Source organism: Acanthochromis polyacanthus, chromosome 12, assembly GCF_021347895.1.
Source record: "Acanthochromis polyacanthus isolate Apoly-LR-REF ecotype Palm Island chromosome 12, KAUST_Apoly_ChrSc, whole genome shotgun sequence".
NCBI lineage: Eukaryota > Metazoa > Chordata > Actinopteri > Pomacentridae > Acanthochromis > Acanthochromis polyacanthus.
Window position 1 is genome coordinate 21,712,160 of NC_067124.1, and position 21,207 is coordinate 21,733,366.

Sequence of the window (21,207 nt, forward strand, 5' to 3'; positions counted from 1 at the left end):
GATAATGAAGAAGGAGGATTACCTTCAAATTCTTCAAGATAACTTAAAATGATCAGCCCGAAGGTTGGGTCTTGGCCACAGTTGGGTGTTCCAACAGGACAATGACCCCAAACACACATCAAAAGTGAGAATGGAATGGCTAAATCAGGCTAAAATTAAGGTTTTATAATGGCCTTACCAAAGTCCTGACTTAAACCCCATTGAAAACATGTGAATAATGCTGAAGAAACAAGTCCATGTCAGAAAGCCAACAAATTTAACTGAACTGCACCAATTCTGTCAAGAGGAGTGGTCAAAGATTCAACCAGAAGCTTGCCAGAAGCTTGTGGATGGCTACCAAAAGCATCTAATTAAAGTGAAAATGGCCAAGGGATGTGTAACCAAATATTAGCATTGCTGTATGTATATTTTTGACCCAGCAGATTTGGTCACTTTTTCTGTTAACCCATAATAAAGTCATAAAAGAACCAGACTTCATGAATGTTTTTTGTGACAAAGAAGTATTTGTTCCAATCACTCTATCAGAGAAAAATCAGAGTTGTAGAAATAACTGGAAACTTAAAGGGGAACTTCGCTTTTTTTCAACCTGGGGTCTGTTTCCATATGTAATTTCATACATGTGAGTGATGGAGAAATGAATTTTCGACATAGCTCCCGTATTTAGCCAGGCAGGCAGCTTAGCAGCTCAGCTAGCAGCTCGGCTAGCGAAAAGTATGGGGCAGCTGGCCCCCCCGCGTCAAAGTCCGCCCTAACGTGCTTTTGCCCCACACTGATCGGCTCAGATAGTCTCAACGAGTGTCCCACAACATACTAGAGATGAGAAGTGAACGAAAACCTCCACATTACTTGGCGATCGCTCTTTGTTGTGGTCTGTATCCAAAGCTCAGGACGCTAGAAAGCAAATCTCGTTCCAAAATTGCGCGATAGCTCGCGCCAAAAACCGGTGTTTTATCTGAGCTGGTCAGTGTGGGGCAAAAGCATGTTAGGGCGGACTTTGACGCGGGGGGGCCAGCTGCCCCATACTTTTCGCTAGCCGAGCTGCTAGCTGAGCTGCTAAGCTGCCTGCCTGGCTAAATACTGGAGCTATGTCGAAAATTCATTTCTCCATCACTCACATGTATGAAATTACATATGGAAACAGACCCCAGGTTGAAAAAAACCGAAGTTCCTCTTTAAGAGAGCCATGACATTATGTTCTTTACAAGTGTATGTAAACTTTTGACCACGACTGTATATACATCTCTGGTTCAATACATGCTCATCCACAATAATTAGCGGCTGTAATCATCCAGATTACCACCTTTTTATTCCCAGCATCATCTTATCAACAGATTTTTTTTCCCCCACCTCCTTTCAGGTAAATCGGAAAGATCCAATTTCCTGAAGTAATTGAATTCATTATCATTTTAATAACCTAGAGCAATGGGAGTAATAAAACCATTGCTACTGTATGAGACTGATATTAAAAATGAAAGGAGGTAGACGGATGAGTGGATGACACAGACGAGCAGCCAAAAGAGCTTTGACACGTGAGCCTGTCAGTGGTGTGAAAGCCGAGAAAAGAACGAGAAAGGGGAGAGGTAAATATGTAAAATGACAAATGGTGAATTCAAACTCTTTTGGTTTTGATCCACAATGGGAAAACACAGTTAGTGTAGTAGGTAGCAGTGAACAAGAACGACCTTCTTGGGGTACCTTTGATACTTAAAATTTTCTCTTTGCAAGAGAGTCATTAGCGTTCATTACCCATCAAACCATTGAAATCGTCCTTAATGAAAAATGTACAGTAATATTAATCAGAATCTTTTAACAGTTTTCACAGATTAATAAATATCATGTGTACACTGATTACACTACTTACGCTGGACCCAGTTGCCACTGACTGGACTGAGGAAGTTGGGGTACAGGCCGTGGGGTTTCTCAATCTTGTTTAATAGTTTCCTGATGTTCATCACCTGCAAAGATCGATCAGGTTCAAATACTGCCATGGTTCACAGAGGGAACTTTTACTATATTATCATGTCAAGGCTATAAAGAGCATTTTGCAGAGAAACTGTGGCATTCAGAAATCAAAGAAATAGCAACATTTTGAAACTTTTAGTGAAAGTGTGTGATTGTAACAACTCATAGTAACCAGAACATGATGTGTAGGCTCTCTAAACTGTCCTTAAATGTACAACTGTGGATGTGATTCATATATTGAACCTTCTCTGTGTAGATTGGATTGTTGGACAGCTCGGTCAGATGCACAAATTCAAGGTGAAGGGTTCCAAACTCAGCCAGGATGCTGCTCCCGGCTGAGGCCCAGCCCCAGCTCCAACTGGTGCCACTGCAACAGAGACAAACATTCAAACAGGTTGACTAAGTACAGTGGAATTCATATAAAGGTGTATCCAGATACAAGCTAGAGTTCAGCATCCCTGAATAATCCACTGCCACAAGCACCTGGGATTGGGACATTTTTGGTTGGATTATTATTATTTTCAGTGTCACTTGTAATAAAATCATGAGGAAATTCAGGCTCTCTCTTTCACCAACTCTACCAATTGTATGTGTCGATGGGTGTCATTCACTAGCTATGTCAATGAGTTGCACTAGCTTGCCTTGAGGAATAATATCGTCTTCTCAAACCCTCCTCAACAACCCCGACTCCTAAATGGCATCAAGATGCTGGTGCAAAGCTCTGTTCTGGGTTATAAGGGCCTGGAGTGTCGTGCAGATCATGTGACAGATCAGTTTGTGTTGTTTACCTGACTAATACTGGGAAAAAAACCCAAAGATGATATACCAACTGATGAGACAAACTGGAAAAATGTATTATTTTGAGATTTTTAAGTGATATTCACACATTAAAATGGCTAAATTTGAGTATATCTGTAGAATCATCCAGTTCATTGACTACAATGACAAGTTAGGAATCAACACACTACAGGGCTGTTGTTATAAGTCGTCTTTTTTCCCCAAAGACGTGGCATTTATAACTTTGTTTTTCATTCTCCATTAGATGTTGCATGACATGTGACATACTGGTGCAGCTGAACAAAGTACAAGAAGCAGCTCGGAGTGCTTTTCATTTCCTTGACAGATGGTTAAAATCAGCAAGCGTCTCCAGTGTTCTCAACATTGCATTCCATCCGTTATACTGTAAAAAGTGTATTATTCTGATTCAACATTTAGATATCGTACATTTGTGATTATCAGCATACAATCGTCCTAAACACTAGAGATGAAAGGATCAATTCAAAAATTAATTGAAGCAAAAATACCAAACATTTACTGGTTCCAGATTCTTAGATGTGAAGATGCAGCTCTTTTCTTTGTCTTGTTTGATCGCAAATTTATTGTTGTTGAGTTTTGGACTGTTGGTTGCAAAAGACAGTCTCAATATGTAACTTTGGAATATGGAAAACGTATACATTATTTTGAGCATTGGGACATTTACAGATCAAACAACTAATAAATTAAGAAAGTAATTGCTATTTAATTGATTGATCATTTAAATAATGGGTTTATAGTACTATCAGCTGCTGTAATCCCATTTTAATGAATGCTCTCTTCAACAGGTAAATAAAATTACTGTATGTCAAGGTCATAACAAAACCATAGTGAAGACAATTTACTTACTTTGTTAATTATAACAAAGGATGGCAAATAGCTTGTGACACTAACCCAAAAGAAAGAAAATACTAACTTTTTAAATTAATATTCCTAGTGGTTTTCAGCAGCAACTGCTTTATGCTAGGTCTCTGGGTGAAATGCCGGGAGGAGGACTGGATGATAAATTGGGAGTTGGCAGTGGAATCGAAGAGGTTGTGGATGTTTTGATCTTTTCTGGTCTTTCCTGGTTGTTGAAATATATAAAATTAGCTTGGCAGTTGATGTCGGCTGGCACACGGAAAACATTAATTACATGATGCCAAGTAAATTGAATTTCTGTCTGCTAAAAATAAACTAATCACAAGTCTATGAATGAACTTTTACCATCTATCCAGCAATGAGTAAATTTATTGTTGCCTGATGTGACTGATGTTTGTTTAAAGTTGTATTAACAGCAATTTAAAAAAGCAGTGCTGCCACAATACGGGTATTAAAAACGGTGTTAGAAAGGTTTTCTATAAACTACGAGCAGTTCAGTTTCAGTGTGGGTACCAAGTTTCAGCAAATGTGTCGTGCACTACTGCTCATGTATGATTAATTCAAGTGGAATCTGCTGCTATTCCTGATTTTAAATATCCTCTCAGAGTTACAGGGGGATATCAGATATTGGATAATAAATTGAGTTGAGTTGTTGATGAGGGAAGGAAAAGGTGGATTGTGGCTGACATGTGAGAGCAAAGGAGAATCAAAGAGTTTGCCACTCTGATGAATACACCTATGAGAGGTTTGAGGCTGCATCATTAGAAGCTGTGGCTCGAGTCATATCTGACTTTCCCTTTAAGAAGAATCAATCTAAGCAGATGTGCAGGCCAGTGGGTGATGTGTTTGTGCGTGGGTGTTTAGTGAGGAAAAGGGACGGGGGGTGGGCGGTAGTGTGCGTATCACTGCTGCCGAGTAAGCGACATCACTGGTACACGTCCATTAATCTGTTCAACCCCCGTTTTCCAAAGCCGTCAAAAATCTAATCAGGTGTAAAAAATGATGAAAAAAATGGGAATCAATACCACATGCCATGCATAATGTGTTGGGGAAATTGGTGCCTTGTGCATTTTAAAAGGAGAGCTACAGTAACTGAAGTCACTGATGCTGACTAGAAACATATTTCTTCTATGAATTATTACAGAATCGATGTAGAACTCGATTTCATTTAGCTTTGTAGCGCGAGCAGAACCAGGGGTTTCAACTGTAGTAAACATTCAGTTTAATTTGATCTTTTTTTTGCAAGGGGAAGGTGTACAATATGAAACATACATTCTGCCACAGTGGAAACCATTTGTTCTTTTATACTGAACATGTTTCTCCATTGGAAGTAGGAAACATGACGAGACTGGAAAACAAAAAATGTTGTGAAAAGCAAACAGCAGAAAATGTAGGCTTGTAGCTAACAAGAAGTTTCAGTATTAATTCATCAGCCAATTATTTTCTTGACTAATAAATTCAGCTTTTGATATTTAAATTGTCAGAAAATGCTAAACAAAAAAAAAGAGAGAGAGAAAAGAAAACCTTTTTAAAAGCCCTTGATGTCTTCATCCTGCCAGTTATGTCTACTCAAACTAAAGACGTTCAGTTGCCGTTTACATCAAACAAATCAAAGCAGAAAATCCTCAAGATCGAGAGAGACTTGGGAATGTCTGGCGACGGTACAGCTATCATAACACTAAACATACAAGAAGAAACTCCTCGCGTCAAGAAACATCAATGGCAAGTCATTTATAGCGTGTAAGTAAAGACTTGTCAAAGTCACAGGCTGTGCAGAACAACTGAACTCCCCAGTGTACAAAGTGCTGACTGGCTGTTTATGTTCTCTTACACGTTGCATATGCTCACCTCTAAAGTGATGTGTGTGTGTGCGCGTGTAAAGGCTTGTTTATTGTGTGTTACTCTATGGGCAGCATGGTCCCTCCTGCCCATCTGTACCACTGGCACATATTGGTGATGTAGCACGAATTAACTGTAGAATAAGGTAATTAAATCTGCCAGCAGCTGTCCAGCTTGGCTGGTGGGTTAATTGGTAGCAGGTGGATGACAGAGATGCCAGGAAGTATCTTATAAGAAAATAAGATTAGGAAATGAGAGGAAGATGAGTGACTGCTGCAGTGGTTTATCAGAATCTTGAAAACAGACATAAAAGGAGTTTGGAAGTTAAACATGGGCCTTATGATATCAGATATTTAGATGCAGTCTCATTGCGCACATTATAATGAACCCTTTCTGCCCTGTTGTTCAAGCATCATACTGTGTGTTGGCAAGACAAAACAGAAGTGGAGTCATGCTGCAGGAATGCGGGCGAGTGATGATAATTTGCCTGTCACAGTCACCGACACAGTGCTGTTATCAGCATTCATCATAAGCTTTTCAGCTCTGATTTCTGTCTCACTACGAAACTATTAAATCAGAAAACAAGAGTCACAATTTTTCACTCCCGCTCCTGCTTAAAAAGTGTCAAACTGAAATCTCAGCACGTCGAAGGTAAAAATCCATGGTCAAATTGCTCTGAAAATGAAAATAGCTCCAAGTTGTGTTTGCGTGACCGTGGCATTAACAAGATCGTGTCTATAAAGATTTCAGATTAGAAAGGCAATGGTTTGGAACAGATTAAAAATTAACGCTACTCATTTAAAGACATGCAAATATTATTCATATGATCTTCCAAAGTGTTTATGAACACAGATTAATTCTTATCCAAATGTCATCGGCAGCCCGCAGCTGATCTATTGTTCGTAAACAGAGATGGTATGTCTGCTTGTTGAGAATTTCACTTTAGTTTTAAAATACTTTTTTTTTTCTAAATTCACTTTTTGCCTACATAACATGGCCACTGTCATTATTGAAAACATACGTGGAGCTGAATCTTTGTAACTGAATAACATATTTGGAACATGCAAAAGTTCATTTTATGTGCCAAACTTTCATTTTCAAAGCTGACTTACAGCGTTGTTGCACATAACCAAACTGAGGATTAAAGGTGGCTTAAGGATCTGCTAAAAAGTATTTGCATTTATCTTCATACTTGTCAACTTGCTCATCAAACTCGACTCTGTTTTTCTTTTTTTTTTTTGCATCACCCTCCAGCTTTGTTGAGAAACTTGTGTGCACTGATGAAAGCCAGCCAGTCTAACAGCTCAGGATCCTCTTTAGTCAGGGATGGAGGACGTTTGAAGGAGAAGCCTGGTGCTGAGACTCACCTCCCCAGGTTGATGACACCTCGGGGGATTCCTGTGGGCGTATTGAAGGCAGGGAGTAGCTTCTCTCCCAGCTCCATCGCTTTATTCTTGAACAGCTGAACAGAAAGAACAGAGGAAAGCATCCTGGTAAGTACACAAATAATAGACATACAACATGTGTGTGAATGTTTTATCATTCCTTCTGTTTGTATCTTTCATATAAATATTTATAAATTGCGTCTCATCTCAGCCGTGCTTAAAAAAAAAAAAATCACTGACAGACTGGGAATCAAACACCAGCTCACATCCCCTCCCTCCCGCTTTCCATTTAAAGCTAATTGTGTGAAACATAAGGCGTGCTACTACACAACTCCAGCAGGATTAAAAGCAATCTCATCTATGTAATCTGCAGTGGTCCATTAAAATACTGTTCCTCCACATCTCCACTGGCCAGACCAAGGTCGAAGCAACATTAACATATAATCTTATGAGCTAGATTATCCGTCAACAAATCTTCATTCACCAGTGGGAACAGTGGGAAAAAAATAAGGCAGTAGAGTAGCACACTGAAAACTCGACAGAGAGAGACAAAAAAGGAAGCAGAGAAGAGGTGAGAAGAAAAGCAGAGGTTCAGATGATTGAGACGAGACAGATGTGGTACGCAAAGAGAAAACAGAATCTAGTCACAGACAAAGCACAATCAGAAAGAGAGAGTTTGCGAAGATGGGAGAGGTGGAGCAGTGACTCAGCAGAAAAGCTGAAGCAGCTGAGGAGAAAATGGAAAAAATAAATTGCAGCCTGATAGGTAGAAAACACTGGCCTTCATGATTAGGATCATTATTATTCTAGAGGTAGTCTTTGCAGGGTCTAGTTTCTAGTCTGCAGTCATTTCGATGGAAGTTTCCAAGGTTTAGTAAATATTTTATACTGCAACATGAACAAAGTTAATCACTTTTCCCCCCTAATATTCTTTATCCCACAAGGCCGTTGGGGTGTAAAGAGGGAGCGTAATGTGGCAGTAGAATCAGAAAATTAAGCTGCGGGCTACAACTCGAGCCACATTGTTTTAGCCTGTAAATAGCATCTACCAATAAAATTATGCTGAACTGGCTGTTAGCAAGTCCTATCTACAAAGTACCCATTTATGAGCAGACAACTATCACTGCAATACTTTGATACTTGAAGGAAACGGGTCACCTTCTTTGGTGATTTCTAAAGAAATTTAAGGATGTTTATTTGTGATGGGACATCAAAGATAACAATATCCTTGGGAAGTGCAAGTCACAGTAAATCTAAAAATGCATTCATAATGTTTGTGTGTTAAGATCTGCTGCTTAGCATTCAGCTACTGACTGTCGCTGCAAATTAGTAAGCCAAACTACAACAGATTTTTCTGTTTTTTTAGAACACGCAGTCACATTCCTCTTTCAACTCATACAGTATGTTTGCCTCCCGTTTCTCCCTCTCCTCCACCTTCTGCAATGCTCACAGCCTTCCCCGTAATCTGAAAGCCTCTGGAAGAAATTCATAATTATGTAGCCTTTTGGGAAAATAACTTCTTTAAGAGCTCCTCCTCATTTTTTTGTACTTAAAGCAAATGAAATATACATACAACCATACATTAAACATGCCACTTTCACAGCCAGCAACTGTAGCACTTTAAAAAAAAAAAACTACCCATAAGCCTTTGTATGAAACACTCCTGTTTGTTATTAGCATGTGATTTACAGCTTTGCAAAAATAATGTATCTGACTCTGTCAAGAATAACATTTGCAAAAGAGTCTGAAAGTAGATGAAAAATGTATGAATGAACAAACCGTCAACTGAATTGACAGCTGCAATTTTCACATTGCAAGAGCCTGCAATTTTTCAAAAGGTTCCAGTGTTTCATGCAGGCTTTTCTATTATGATGCTCTTGCGAGTGGTTTCTGAAGATGTTTGCTTCTGTATTGTACATGGAGAGGGCTTCACACAGAAGGCAACATGTTGGACGAGATCCTTCATTTCATTCAAGCGGTTCACATTAGAGCTGGATATTGAACTTGAGAACGTTGGAAGAAATATATTAAAAACCCTTCAAGCATTAATATCTGGTAGTGAATTCAAGGTTTTCTTTTTGATTGTTCGGTCTAGTAAGAAATTTAAAAAAAAAAACATTGTAAAGGCACTACGGACTGAAAGCTAAGTGGTATCTTTGTGCATTTACTGACAAATGAGACACTACACTTTGATGAGATCACTTTGGGAATTTGAGATAGACATTAAATGAAATGACTGAGAGAATAACTTATGGATTCATTAATAATGAAAGTAATTGTTCGTTATAGCCCAATTATAGAACGGATGTGTTTGGGCAAAGTTCTTCTGAGTGCTTTGAAGTGAGCAGCAGTGATACATTTAAGAAATCCTACTTCTTTTATAGCTGAATATAGAAGCTTCAAAGTAAGATTTGCGAAAACTGGGGTCTCCAGTATCGTATTTGTGTTTGAGCAAATGAAGATACTTTTGTGGGTCTATTTCGCGCTTTCTCTGGTTACACGCTGCTCTGTCAAAGCAGTGCGATGAGAGCAGGGTGGTGTTACACAGTCACTTGTTAATTCTGATGTTCTGATACAGATCAGCCTTGATGTATATGCGAGTGTGTTTGTGTTTGTGTGTGTGTGCGCTACGTTCCCTCCTGACTCCCCTGGCTCTGTGTCTTATCAAAGAGAGCACTAATGACCCTCCGCCTGGTCTCATCTCTCTTCATCGCTCTTTTCTACCACCGCTGCTGCTGCTCGAACAAAAAGCCAGGAGGCCACAGGCGCACATGCATGCATCCAAAATGAACACAAACTTGATCTCATTTGTGCTGTGCATCATTTTGAACTTCCCTACAGAAATGCAGTATAGTCATGCTCCTGTAATCAGTCACATTTAAATTAACTCCCTCTCCTGCATTAAGTAACAGACAGACATGAATCAGGGGATGCTGATTATATTGCCTCCATTTATTCTTGTTTGCTTGTTTATAAATTACTTGATTAATTATCGTAAAACCCCTTTGGCTGGCATCTGCTCTGTGATTTACTGTACGCTGCACACAAGCTAAATTGAGGGCCGTGTTCATAGATCTGTCTTCGCCGACATGCTGCCGCTCTCTTGTGCCACGCCGAGAGCCTCCTCCAGCACATGAGCTTCATAACTGGAGTGCTACTGTAACTGCGCTTTGTGGGTGTTTACCGCCTACCTCCCCGTTCGGTAATGTGAAGCTATCAATAAATTTGAAGATTGGTTATGTTTGTATTTTTTAGATTTACTATTCTCTGCCTATAAGGGCACAGAAATAGTGGAACTCTGCAAAGAGCAACATTGATTGAATTTGACAGGTCGCTTTCTTCTCGTTCGCTTGAAATTCTCTGGTGGTTGGCAGATAGGAGGCTCGACACAAATGGCTTTTCCATCAGCTCCTAACTGCTGAAGACACACATCAGGCATGCAGTCATCTCTCTAACGGCAAACATCATCAGAGCCCAGTGGAGAGAAACTTTTCTTGGTCTGCCACTTCTGTTTACCAGTAAAACCTCTCAGTCCATGCCTCAGGGAGCAAGGGACTTGAGAAAATGGGAATATGCACTCTTCCATATGTCCAACTGACAGCATATGAACTATTGTTGTAAAGAACCTGAGTTGTTTGTGTATGCTATTGCTCTTTTGATTTAAAGCTTAAGGCAGGTGATGCGCTATATTTTTTTTTCAACATCAACAAATCCCATGAAGAAACTTCCTCATTCAGTGCATCACATACTGATTTGTTCCTACTGAGGATAAAAATCTTGTTGGCAACAGAGTTTTTAGGTGTCTGGAGGTAAGACCACTCACTGTATATCAAGATGATCAAACCTATATGTTTCTTGAACAGCAGTTTTGAAGCTCAGTGGGGTCTCCAGCTGTTGCCATCTGCTTTCACCTAACTCCCAGCTAATTAAAAAAAATGAGCAAAGACATGGAGCCTCACTTGAGCTCAGGTGGGCCATGCAAATGTTCCTTGGGAATGGACTGTCCTGTGATGGCACACACATCCACTTAAAGCAGCCAAACACATAATTTTGCACATTTTAAGCCTTACAATTTTGATTAAAAATCCCCCCTTGAGCAGTTGCCATGAAGGGATTTAGCTGTAGAGACCCAAGTTAGTTTTTGTACTGGCCTATAATCATGTCTATTTCTAAATTTTGGCATTTTAACATAGCAGTCTGTGGGGATTGATCCTCTTTTGGTGCCAGCTCAAGTGGCAGTTGGAGGAACTGCAATTTGTGCCACTCCTGCTTGGCTTCATTTGTCATCGCTGGATGCTGCCTGAAACTTTATTTTTCCAAACATTAATGAAATTGAATTCTAGGAGATATTATAATGGAGTTACTTCACACTGAGTCTTGGATAACAGATGCTGAACACACACTATTCACCCACAACATTAAAACTACTGACAGGTGGTGTGAATAGCATTGATTATCTCATTATAGTGCAATCCTCTGCTAGGAAACCTCGATTTGATCCACGGAGGCCCCGTTCTACAACACTCAGGACCCAAATTATCCCCTGCCAACGTCCTGGTGTCAGACTCCAGAGAACACCACCAGAGACCCTGTGTCCATACCGTGATGGGTCAGAGTTGTATCGTCAGCACACTACTAGGCAAGAGGTTTTAATGTTGTGGCTGATCGATGCATGTTTCAGTTTTGTTGGACTCTGCAAGCCTGGTATAACAAATTATCCAAACACCAGCAACACGGGCAGGAAAGTCTGTTAACGTAAAGGAGAACTGATTTAGAGTTACACCACAAAATATATTTCATCTAATATGTGGCCAAATCTTCAGAAGTAATTCAGACAGGCATAAATAGTGCAGTTTTTAGGTATTACCTGCAGATTTGGAAAGCAAGTGATTATTTATAGCAGCAAAGTGAATGTGGGATCAACAAAGAATAAACCAGTGTTCATGTTAATAAAGAAAAATATCATCTACCAGTGTGTCTCTTACGGGTTTTTTAATAGTTTATGGAAGATATTGAAGCTGTGTAGCACTAAAGAATACAAAATTTCAGGCATTTGCTTTACAAGCATTATTTGTTATTTTCCTCACATTTGTTGACAGAAGGAAAAATATAGAATATCACCTTACTCTTAAAGATGAATCACAGCTAAGCGTCTTAGTCATACAAAGGTGTTTTTTCTTTTTTTTTTTTTACTCCTCTTATATTTTGTGCTTTGATGATCATCTTGACCTGGCAGGTTGTCTCAGCCGTTTTCCTTTTCTTCTGCACATTTAAAGCGCATTCTTAAGTCAGATAAGACAGATGACAGGCATTGTGAAAATGTAGCGTGGCAATGAAATGACTAACCATGTGACTATTTGCTGATGTGTCGTAGCAGTCAAGGAAGAGCTGGGCTTTTAGTGCAAGAACAAAGCCCCGTCTCTTTCATACCTGCCATCACCTCCTCCTTATTCACACTACAGAGACGGAAGAGACGAATTGGGCTGAAAATTTGATCTTCTGAAGATGAGAAACGGGTGGCAAGCAGCACTGTCATGGAAAACCTATCTGCAGTTTGAAGGCAAATTTCATCTCTGCTTCAGAAGACTGCTTGTGGTTTCCTTGATTCTGTCCTCCTTTTCTGGGACCTAAGCGCGTGCAGAGTGCATGCATAATACTGTCTTGATACAAGTCCAGTACAGACAGCTATTTTCATGCAACCAGTTGCCTTTGTAAGAAGAGATCATCTGAAGTCACTTCAGGCTCCTGTGCTTCATAACGACCAAATCTGAAAACTCTGTAGGCGACGTACAGAATCCTCTTAATGTTGCTTGGCTGAGAAAAAACATTTTCTTTAGACCACAGATAAATAATGCCTATTTCGGCAGCTTACGAACACACTAACCTCCCGTTTCTCTTTCACGGCTCACCAATATGTGAGTCAGCGGTAACTTCATCATGTTTTCCCTTTTTTCAGACAGTCAGAGCTCTTAGTCCTCATCAAAACTACATTTCTGAATCGACTAAAAGGCATAAGAGACTTTCCGCACGATTCATACAGGAAAAAGCTATGCTTAATACTGAATTGTCTCTACTGACTTGCCATTGACCCACATAAACTTGTGAGTACATTGACTGCCTGCAGTGACCATGGGATGAAGAGATCTTGTGTGTGAAAGAACTTTGCGGTAGGTGTGGTCAAAAGATCGTATGACAATTATTACTGGCAGAATCACGATCCATGATCTGAATCACAAGTCTCCCCACGCATTTAGTTGAACTCAAGATCAAATGAGCAGTTGTGCCTGGATATAAAGCCTGTAACTTGAACCAAACCCACAAATCTTTGAATTCTGCTTTCACTATGATTTTATTGTGAAAGTTCTGACTTATACACTGCTAACCAGTGAGTTTCATACCATCTCCTGTTTCTCTACCTTTGGACTGGCCTTGTTGCTGCTGTCGCACTCCTCAGCGGTCTCTCTAGCAAGTCTCTCATCACCATGGATGAGCTTCTGATAGTAGTCACCCATCTCATCATGGGCTAACTTTGGGGAGAGTGCAGAACAAGGACTACTGTTGCCAGCAACATCTATGTGCTGTTGGACAGACTAAACGGAGACCTAATGATATTGAGGACTGCCACAACAGTGATCTGGCCAGTTTGCAGGTAGGGAAATATGAGACAGGCCAGGGCTAGCTAGTTAGCAGAAACAGAACCGCCAAAATAAAAAGCTTACATGACGCTGTCCTTAGAGTTCTTCTGAAAAGCAGATGAAATCCCAAATTAAGATCATTCACGACACTAGCTATGTTTGGTTTCTATGCTGCATTGTATTACTGTACAGTAGGGCATAAATAACAGTGGTTTCCATTGCTGATAATTCTGCAAGTCTATTTCTTGTATTAATAACATAATGTGAAGTAACAATAAATAATGATACTCACTTTACTACTTTGAGACGCTGAACTTAGGCTGTCTTAGTGCATAGACAGTCATAACTCATTGATAATCAAAGTTTGCTGTCATCTAACTAATTGTTACATCTCTGCTTAGATGAATAGGATGATACATATTCAAAGATAATTTTCAATCACATTAAGAGGTGACACCAAATACAAATGTAGTGATAGCACCTTCCTCTTCAGACTTCCTCCTCATTTCATCCTTTTTCCTCACTTCGCCTCTTCCTCTAGACATGCAGTGAATCCATAAATCCCCACATCAAATCATACCATTACGATACAATGTTTAATTCATAAGTAAGCCTACAGTTTGGACGTTCATCTGAATATGGTCCTTGTGTAGAAGATTTTCCATACACAGCTTCAAGTCAAAGTAAACCCCACCATTCATTGGTCAGAAATTCAATTCAGGTCTTTCTTGTGCTAAGGCTGAAGTTCCCTGATTCGTGGCTCTATTTCACACCACTAGTGATGCCCATATGATGAATAGCTGCTGCTCATGCGAGCGAAAAATTCAAAATAGAATCAACTTTCATCATAGACGTAATCAATCACAGAGGGCGCGTAAGGAAGAAATGCAGATACTGTGGAGGTGAGAGAGAGCTGTTATTATTTTCTTCTAAAAAATGTTATTTTTACGGTTGGTGTTAGAAATTTGTGCACACATCCAGGAACACTTGGTTCAAGGATTGCTGCTGGCTGAAAGATATGAGGTTTAATTCTGCTGAGGCCATAACAAGATGCTCATTTGCTCGGTGCAAGGTGACTGGAAGAAAAGTCGATTCTTTACAAGCAGCGGCTTCACCTGGTTTGCTTAGACTTTCTCCCAGCGGCCTTGATCATTATTAGGATCCTTTTATACTATCTTAATGGCCCTAATGGGCAAAAACAGGAATACTGAAAGTGAAAAGGATACTGTACAGGTATCTCAGACTCTAGCTGCAGTTATTACTCAGTGACAGGAATATTACAAGTCTCAGCTTCAGTCATCTTGCAGAATGTATCTACGCTTTCAGCTGGATATGACGAGACTGACAGGAGGAGACCCTTTGCTGCACATTGATTTCGTTCTTCATTTCACAAGCTGCTGGTGCAAGCTGACTGACAAGCAGATGAGTCCATAGGTCGCAGCACTATCACTCTCCTATGTTTCAACAAATTTAAATCTCAGTGTATCTGCATTGTTGCCTTTGAGCAAGCTTTACCCTTGTTTTTGATACGGAGCTACAGATGGCGGCCATATTGTGCAGCAACAGCGGTGTGTAACATATTAAATATTAAAGGTTAACATGGGTGGGATAGCAGAAAGCCTGTTAAGCGTCTGTTGTTCTGGAGGTTCTCTGCAAACCTTTAATATCACCACGTCCAGTTTCAAAAACCTAAACTTTGTTACATCTATGCAAGCGTAGCAGACATGTCTTGAACACTGTCTGCTGACTCGCAGCACACAGTCTCACATCAGCCGCTCACCCCTGATGTCGGAAATGAAAAGTACTCTGCATAATTTATGCAGCATACCATCGCCGGAGAGCGAGTAGGCGAACATGCTAAAACAGATCCAATAAATTAGACATGAGGACTTCTCAGAAAACAAACGCAGCGGTAAAATGGAAGTACCCACCAAAGCCCAAATTGGAAAACAAACAAGTGGCGGCTGCTCAATCAAGCCCCCGCTGGAAAGGAGCAGCTCTAAATTAGTCCACATTACAGCTATATTGTTAAGCAATGTTCATCAGCTTAAATGTTCTTCTCTCAAGTACATGAGCCGCCCACAGACTTTCTACCCCTCCTTTTGACCCACTAAACTGGGCTTATCCAAATCATTTCAGTTTGCCGACTGCTGGCACCGCACAATATAGCAGCCACAGTTGCTGTTATTTCTGCCTGTTCAATGATGCAATTGTTGTACATTCTAACTGTCCTTTGCCTCAGCTTTTGATGTTAATACCCAGAGCCTAATTATTACTAGTATAGAAGAAGCTGTGGCTGACTGATGTAAACAATAACTGGTATCGCTGAAATGTTTCAGCTCCGGCCAAGTCTTTCTGTATTACAGGGCAGCCACCGTGTGGCAGTATATGCTTCGGATTATCTTTGGAATCCTGTTTGTCACCTGAAGCTGATTGTTATGGCAGTGTTACTGCAACACCATGTGTGCATGAAATGAAAAAGGTGGAAATCCAGAGGGAACAGTTAATCCCACCCATGTTCCACTGCTAGGAAAAAAAAAATACATATGGCGACTCAACATGTTAGATTTGTGGAGCTATCTCTGAGCAACCCGCCACAGCAAATCACTGAGTCACAGTCTTCGCACTTTGAGCGATAATAATGTCGGCGCACTGGACCTCATCAGCTACCCCCAATGTGCCACACAGGAAAAACAAAAGAGCTTTTCCTGTCACATAGCAACACTCTTATACCGGTTTATGCACTGACGGATGCCGTACGCAATCAGCCCTCCCTGTAGCAGCGGACCAGACAGGCCCAGTGACCCATCAATAATTCAACCTACAATTTGCCTGGTGCCACAAACTTTCTGCCATCATTACTGTGGAAGGGTAACAGGAAGAAGAGGGGGCTGATGGGAAGCAGAGAGGATGTCAGGTCCACTTCTCATTAGGGCAATGACAGAGTCTCGCAGGCCTAGTGTGGGAGGACAACAGGCACCTCCTGGCCCACTCAGTCAGACAGAAGAGCTAACAGGTACCTTTCCGCGTGGGCATCGACAGACAATACTCCCAGAGAAACTGCAAGAAATCTGAGAGATCTTGTTAAAGCGTAAGAGAGAAAAACTGTCTGAGACTGTCTGTCAGTTACATGCAAATGGCTGAGACACTGCAAGACTGTGTGGGTGATGGATTAAAGTTTTCACACACTTTTTTTTAAATTTCCTATCACCAGCTTGCAGTCGGCAACAGAGTATAAAATACTGAAGCCCTGATAGATTTACGCAGAGATTGGAGTTTTCCTTATTCTCCTCAATACTTAAAGTGTTGCACCAGTACTGCATTAAGCAGAAGTTTGCTTGGGGAGGTGCTGGAGGGCTAGCCATTCATTAAAACTGTTCACCCTCGAGGACATAAAAGTAAAACAGAAAAACGCAACCAGTACAAAGAATTATAATATATGAAGAACTTTCGGCATAAAGAAAAAAAAAATGGGGGGTGGGTACACAAAAATGACCTACTCCTGTTGCAAAAGGAAAATTCTGGTACCAGTCATTACAATTCATTGCATCGCCACCATAAACGTCTGTACGAAATTTCATGCCAGTCCACTCATTGGTTGTTGAGAAATTTAAAGAAAAATTTCAGCAGTTATTGCCATTCTTTAGCGCAACATCCAAACAAAAACATGCAGAAAAGAATTATCTTTGAATCAACACAGTCAAAAAAAGTTCACACTTCTTCCTCCAAGATATCCCTCATCGCTGCTCAATAAGCATACTGCAAAAACCTGTTGCTTATTCTCAAAGAGAGAGGAAGATGATCTGTGAAAAAAGCTTCAGTGCATTTCATGAGGGTGGTAATCAGATTGGAGGAACACAACGCGATGAGGGAGTGAGGATAGAGTGTGAAAGATAAAGCAGTCACAGTCTCCGTAAGACAGATTGGGGAGGCAGAGAATGGGGGAGGCTTGTGTCTGAATCTTCGACTGGGATGAGAGGAGGCGAGGCAAGATGAGGAAGATCAGATTTGGGTTATCTGTGTGGTCTAGCGTGGATCTGCGGTTCAGTTGGCGATATGAGCTAGTTGATTGTGGAGTAAAAGTGGGAGGGGGGGGGAGAGAGAGAGACAGAGAGAGAGAGAGAGAGAGAGAGAGAGAAGTGGAGCTTCTTTAAAAGCTCCTGATGGCAGAGCCAGGCTTCAAAGCATCGGCTGCCTCATCAAAGACTCGACTCAGTGAAGGATATGGCCGCTGTGATGCCATGCATGTGGGGGAGCAACTGCGAGTGTGTGTGTAAGCCTGGAAGAGACAGATGTTTGCCCGAGAATGTGTTTATGTGTTTCTCTCTACTGCAAATTAAAACACCATAAAACATGCTTTCAGAGATTAACAATTATAGCATGAATCCTTCATTGGAGCTTCTTCAGAAAATCATTGTGTTGTCAGTGACTGAAAACAAATAGGAAGCCAGGGACATTCCATAATGTTCATGTTCAATGACTGCATGTGCCCGAGTAGCACATGTAGTCATTGAACGTGACTGCACCTGTCTTTGGAGCAAAATTTGCCGGTCTGAGTGACAAAAGTTCTATGTAATCTATCCTCCTTAAAAAAATAAAAGCCTATATAATCACCAAGCCTCCATAGAGGCTGAAATGAAAAAGTAATTCAGCTTAGCACAGCACACAGGCTGTGTAGCATAGATAACTGCCATTCAAACCCTCAAAATTTAACTGCTTTTCCTCGAAAATTGAAACGTGTAAGACACTCCAGAAACTCAATTTCATGAGTTCTTCAAAAGAGGTGAGAGTGAAGCCAGCAGCTCACTTCTTATAATGATAGACATTTCATCAGTGAGATGTAGAAGTATGTATTTTAAAACCAAGAAAAACTTTCTTATATGCTCACAAGGTTGAACTGGATTCTTCTTAATTAAAAAAATTGGAATCTGGTGAAGAGGTTAAAGGCACTGTGTATGACAAAACTCTTTGAGATGGTAATATATGCAATTATATTGCACCTTTGTCAATGCATATTTTATCCGTTTCACACTCTGCTAAATCTGAGAGCTTTCATCTGACGTGTGAGAGCGCTGCCGAGCTCATCTGGAAATGCAGAGATGGTAGGTTGACTGCTTTTTGGCACATGTAAATTAAACACTGCCTGCAATCCTGCAGATGAGGCAGGAGAGCAGGAAAATGTGGCAGACAGCATTGATCTGAGAATGGGGTCATGCAGAGGTCACAGTCAGTTTCATTGTCAAACACGTAGACTCTGAATCTAGTTTTCTAATTTTTTTTTTTGTTTTTTATTTCCATTACCACAAATTCCATTTAAAATATATAAGAGAGATTTGACATTCACACAAGTAAACATGCTGCAGTTTTTCAGTTCCATTACATTTAACTTGGCCTCCCACATAACATCAGGTACCGTCTGGAGTAGACAATGTGTGATATCGCAGAGGGCATCTTTTTCACCGCAGCAGAGAAGATAAACTTTCTGCTCGCTGTATGCAGGTTTACTTTGTACAATCTTGTTTGCAAATCTACTGATAGTGTAAATCTTTTCGGAAATTACAGTACAATGCACCCGTTACTGTAAAATCTACTTTCCAAAAACGAGCTGCTTTAATGTGTGTGGGGATCCCGTGACTTTCATTCAGCTACAAGGCCTTAGGTCAAGCCTATTCAAGACATTCAATCTCCATCACTAGATGGGCTGCTGTTGTGCAGCTCATCTTCTGCCCTGAGGAGCAAAGTGAAACAACAAATTCCCCTGTGGGCAGGAGTACAGAGAAACAATAACAGAAGCAAAATGAGTTGAATTCAGATTCCAGAGCGGCATCCCCTTTGCACAACACACCATGTAAAACCACCAAAAACACATCAACCATAGACGTACCTCAAGGCTTCAGTCAGCTTATCTTTAACAGCACTACAGAGGCTTTGCTGATGACATTCCATTTTGCCTGTTTGCCTGTTACATGCTAGTTGTTGTAGTCTCGATCACATCTTCCCTTTAGGATTCGACACATAGCGGTGAGCTAGTTTCAATTTTCCATGAGCATTATGATGATCCATTTTTCTTTCTTTTGCCAACAACCTCCATCCATTAGGCCACCATGCTCTCCGAGTCTACCTTGCGGACCTGCTTAGATGGCACTGCATTCTTCTCCGTGATTGGCCTGGCAGGCTTTCTGTAGCCTCACTGTTGCCATGGTTTCAGCTGGGGCTGCGCTGCAGTGTTCGCTAGCTCCATCTGTCTTGGGTGTCAGCTGGGTGGAAAAATGCTGTGATTCCACTCATTTTCTCACTGGGGGGGTGGAAGCCATCCTGCTGCCACTCCTCTGTCTTTGCACTGGCATACATCAACACAATTTCTGACTCAAGTTCAGACACACAGCTCGACAGTAAACAGGATTGTTGCTTGGGGTTGGACATGCTTCATCAATTTGAAGGCAAAATAATGTTAGGAAAGCTGAACAGATTTGCCCGCCTCTTGCCAAAAGACCCAGGTGCAGTGTTCAGGCGCTGGGAGTGAGGAAAAACAAATAAATACAGTAGGGCTATTCTGAGTCCAGAAACAGAAAGGTCACTCACATCAGCAAAATAATACAGCGGCTTAAATTCCAGAATTAAAAGACTCTGCCAATCTGCTGCATATTCCACATTGTAGGATCAACAATGAAGACTTTCTACATCACCGCTCAGTTATAAAACTGGTACGCTTGCACATATAGTGCCTGAATGATTTACATATGAGCATATCAGAAAATAGCTGGGCAGCAGAGAAAGTCCTGGTAACAATGATACTGAATGGACTTGTGCGCTCACTGGGGTAGTGCCAGAGGACAGCAATGCTTGAGGGCATCAGGCTTGTAGCTTTTCCATCTGAGATTATCCACAGTAAAACCGTGGTCGCTGGGCCTCAGCCGTTTGTCCAAAAAATGCCAGTGTTAGTCCAGGTTTTCCTCGGGGCGTTGTTGAAACGTCACCTGCATTGCATTGTGATTCTCATTTAGTTGTACCAAGAAAAATTAAGCTGTAGTTGGCTCACTAATTCATAAAAGAAATCGCGCTGCACCAGCTGATAAAAGACAGCTACAGGCATGAGCGACAACACAAATAACTATGACTCACTCTGACACTCTTCATCCTAAGAGGAGTGCTTGGAGTATTGACCTATCAAAGGAACTGTGCTGGAGATGCTAGGCGGAATATTCTTACAAGATGGTGAGTAATGGTGTCTGATATTCTCCAGACCTCTCTATGTGTGAGGCCCCAGGGTCATCTGAGGGATCCCTGTCTTGCCACAAATGTCACAGCTCATAGATATTTCATGGGCCTCAGTCTTTTGATGCTAATTAAATGTTACTGCTTGCCAAGTGCCAAGACAAGGAGGAACTGCCGGAGCAAAAAAAAAAAAAAAAGAATTGCTAGGAAGATAAAGGAGGGAATGTAAAAAAAAAAATTCCCTGGTAGAGGAAGACAACCGGTCATATGTATAAATGAGACTTTTATCTCTCTTTGTTAATGTTGAAACGCTTCATTAAGCCTCTTTTGACACCGGCTCCCTAAAATCAAACAAGCATTATATTCCTGATGTTAAAGAATGATGATGGATCACTGTCAATTTTGTTTTTCAGGTACGTGATCAATTAATGATACAGGCAGTGTGGATAGGCCCAGCCTTGTGTAACGACAGCTGCACTGACGCTGCTGAAGAACCT

At 40.9% G+C, this 21,207-nt stretch overlaps 1 protein-coding gene across 2 annotated transcripts in view; it reads right to left on the reverse strand.

Moving 5' to 3' along the window:
• Positions 1–21,207, reverse strand: part of LOC110954307 (mannosyl-oligosaccharide 1,2-alpha-mannosidase IA) — a 210,361-nt gene that overhangs the window by 18,161 nt on the left and 170,993 nt on the right. Inside the window, exons 5-7 of one of the 2 annotated variants that reach the window (XM_022199167.2) lie at positions 6,843–6,937; positions 2,206–2,332; positions 1,862–1,955 (exon numbers count right to left, since the gene is read on the reverse strand). In XM_022199167.2, coding sequence (XP_022054859.2) covers positions 1,862–1,955; positions 2,206–2,332; positions 6,843–6,937 — 316 coding nt within the window. The remainder of the gene's footprint in view (positions 1–1,861; positions 1,956–2,205; positions 2,333–6,842; positions 6,938–21,207) is intronic. The other variant, XM_022199977.2, reaches the window with a different exon arrangement.